The sequence below is a fragment of the Primulina tabacum genome, chromosome 12 (genome assembly GCF_025594145.1).
Source record: "Primulina tabacum isolate GXHZ01 chromosome 12, ASM2559414v2, whole genome shotgun sequence".
In the NCBI taxonomy this organism is placed as follows: domain Eukaryota; kingdom Viridiplantae; phylum Streptophyta; class Magnoliopsida; order Lamiales; family Gesneriaceae; genus Primulina; species Primulina tabacum.
This window is the reverse complement of record NC_134561.1, coordinates 34,512,161-34,514,403: the sequence shown is the minus strand read 5'-3', so window position 1 is coordinate 34,514,403 and position 2,243 is coordinate 34,512,161. Positions and strand designations below refer to the sequence as shown.

The 2,243-nt window shown below is 37.7% G+C and overlaps 1 protein-coding gene across 1 annotated transcript; it reads right to left on the bottom strand.

Moving 5' to 3' along the window:
* Window positions 1-1,118: 1,118 nt before the first annotated feature.
* On the bottom strand, window positions 1,119-1,771 carry LOC142521158 (large ribosomal subunit protein uL15x-like). Its single transcript, XM_075624382.1, has one exon. It carries the CDS (start codon window positions 1,727-1,729, stop codon window positions 1,289-1,291), a length of 441 nt encoding a protein of 146 aa, XP_075480497.1. The 5' UTR covers window positions 1,730-1,771; the 3' UTR covers window positions 1,119-1,288.
* Window positions 1,772-2,243: the final 472 nt, after the last annotated feature.

Below are 2,243 nucleotides of genomic sequence, written 5' to 3'. Positions count from 1 at the left end.
GTTGAATCCCTTGTTTGGGTCATTCATGAAAAAATATTATTTTTTATGCTAAGAATATTACTTTTTATTGTGAATATCGGTAGGGTTGACCCGTCTCACATAGAGAGATTCGTGAGACTGTCTCACAAGAGATCCATTCATAAACAATTTTTAAATCAAATCTTTTAAAAAGTATTAGCAAATACCTTTGCATATGAAACTCGAGGCTCGAAGTCCTTCAAGAATTACCAATGAGACCTACCAATTGGCATTACACACAGAAGAAAAGAAACACAGCGCTAAACAAGTCAAGATCAACTCCAATACTTTCGTGCTACTAAAAGGGCACAATCATAATAGAGAGAGTAACCGTGAATTACATCGCCAAACTCGGAACTCGATGTAGTTTACACCTTAGTTAATAAAAAACCATAACATACAGGCCTGTGCTCAATGAATGATAAGACTCAGCCTTACACTTTGAAGGCGAGTCCAGGTGAAGCCCTTTTATAAAGGGCACATCTTGTTGACGACGCAGTGCAGTGCTCATTTATACAAGGAGGATGTATCCGATTAAGAAATGCAAGAAAACAGCCACTCATCTTCATTTACTAACAAATTATCATTTATTTTATTTTTGATCAATAGTTTTCAAATCCACGTCACCCAACTTCGAATGAGTTGCATTCGCACACTTATACTAACCATGACCGAGGTTTTCACAATTTCACTCTAGAATACCGGTGTGTTTGGTCAACTTATCCTGTGATGAGTGAAAAGGATAAAAGCAGGCCAAGCATCAAAGATGGCCTCTATACCAAGAATTGCTGCTATTGTTTTGAATGAACCATGGAATGGAAGTTAAATCCTACGAATTGAGGTAGCAAAAAACTCGAAAATCATCTATTTATTACGTCCCAAGTAATCTCCTATGTGGCCTATTCTAAGGAGCTACAGAGATGTATGAGCACATACATTCATGCAAAGCAAGTAATTCACAATAACCTTCAACTATTGAAGCAAATTTCAAATTCCACGAGACATATTTTTCCAAAAAGCATAATTTTCACCCAAAATAGCACTGTTGATATCCCATTAATCAATTCACACATCAAAGAAATCTAATCTAAAACAAGAAATGACTGTAAATCAAAACATTCATGTTAATATAGCAGTTCAATTTCAAATTCATCAAAACATTCATACTAATATAGCAGTTCAATTTCAAAATCTTCAAGAAACAAAACCCCAAAAGTAATCTTTCGAAATTAATCAAAATGCATAAAAACAGTAATTCACCAAACCCTAATCAAGCAGTGAGCACGACGGCGCCACCAGCCTCCTTAATCTTCTTCTCCGCATGCTTCGACACGAGCTTCGCCTTCACCACTACGGGCTTATCCTCGGGCAACAAACCCTTTCCCAAAACCTTGAAGTACCCGAACTGCGTCACATCAATCAATGGAACCTTGTCCTTCGACGCCTTGTCCTTCACTTCCTGGGGTACCATCGACCAGAGCCGGTCGACGTTCACCGTGGGACAGAAGAATTTGTTGCGGAGCTTGTGGAAGTAACGCATACCCACCTTCCCGAAGTACCCAGGGTGGTACTTGTCGAAGAGGATCCGGTGGTGGTGCATGCCTCCGGCGTTTCCCCTACCTCCGGGATGTTTCCGGTGCTTCCCGATACGACCGTGACCAGCGCTCACGTGGCCGCGCTTCTTGCGGTTCTTCTTGAATCTGGTGGTCATTTTGCGGCGGTGCTGGAGGAAGAGGATTCGGGCGGAAAGGAAATGGTCGAGGAGATTATATAGACCGGACTCAGCTGCGTTAGGGCTTCACAAAAGGTGTTATATTTACGATGTTACCCTTGTCAACCGTAAAAATTACCTGTAAAACCACAAAAAATTTTTTATAAATAAAAATAAAAATTGTGGTTTTACAAGTAATTTTGGTTCAATTACTTTATTTATTATCACTACATTACATTTAACCTTTTTCGATGTCAAGTGAAATTTAAGTTTCACTATAAATACGAAGGCATCAAGCTAAATAACAAATGCTAAATTATCTTTAAAATTCAAACTTTTTTCCGAATAAAACTCAAACCGAAATTATTTTGTTCGATAAGTCTATGTTTTAACATTTTACAAATATATTATAATCATATATTAAATAAAATTAGAGTATTTTATATATTTATTTTCGAATAACAGCTCATGAATATGCTCGAATCTTTTTACCCAAAATCGAGACCAAATTCAA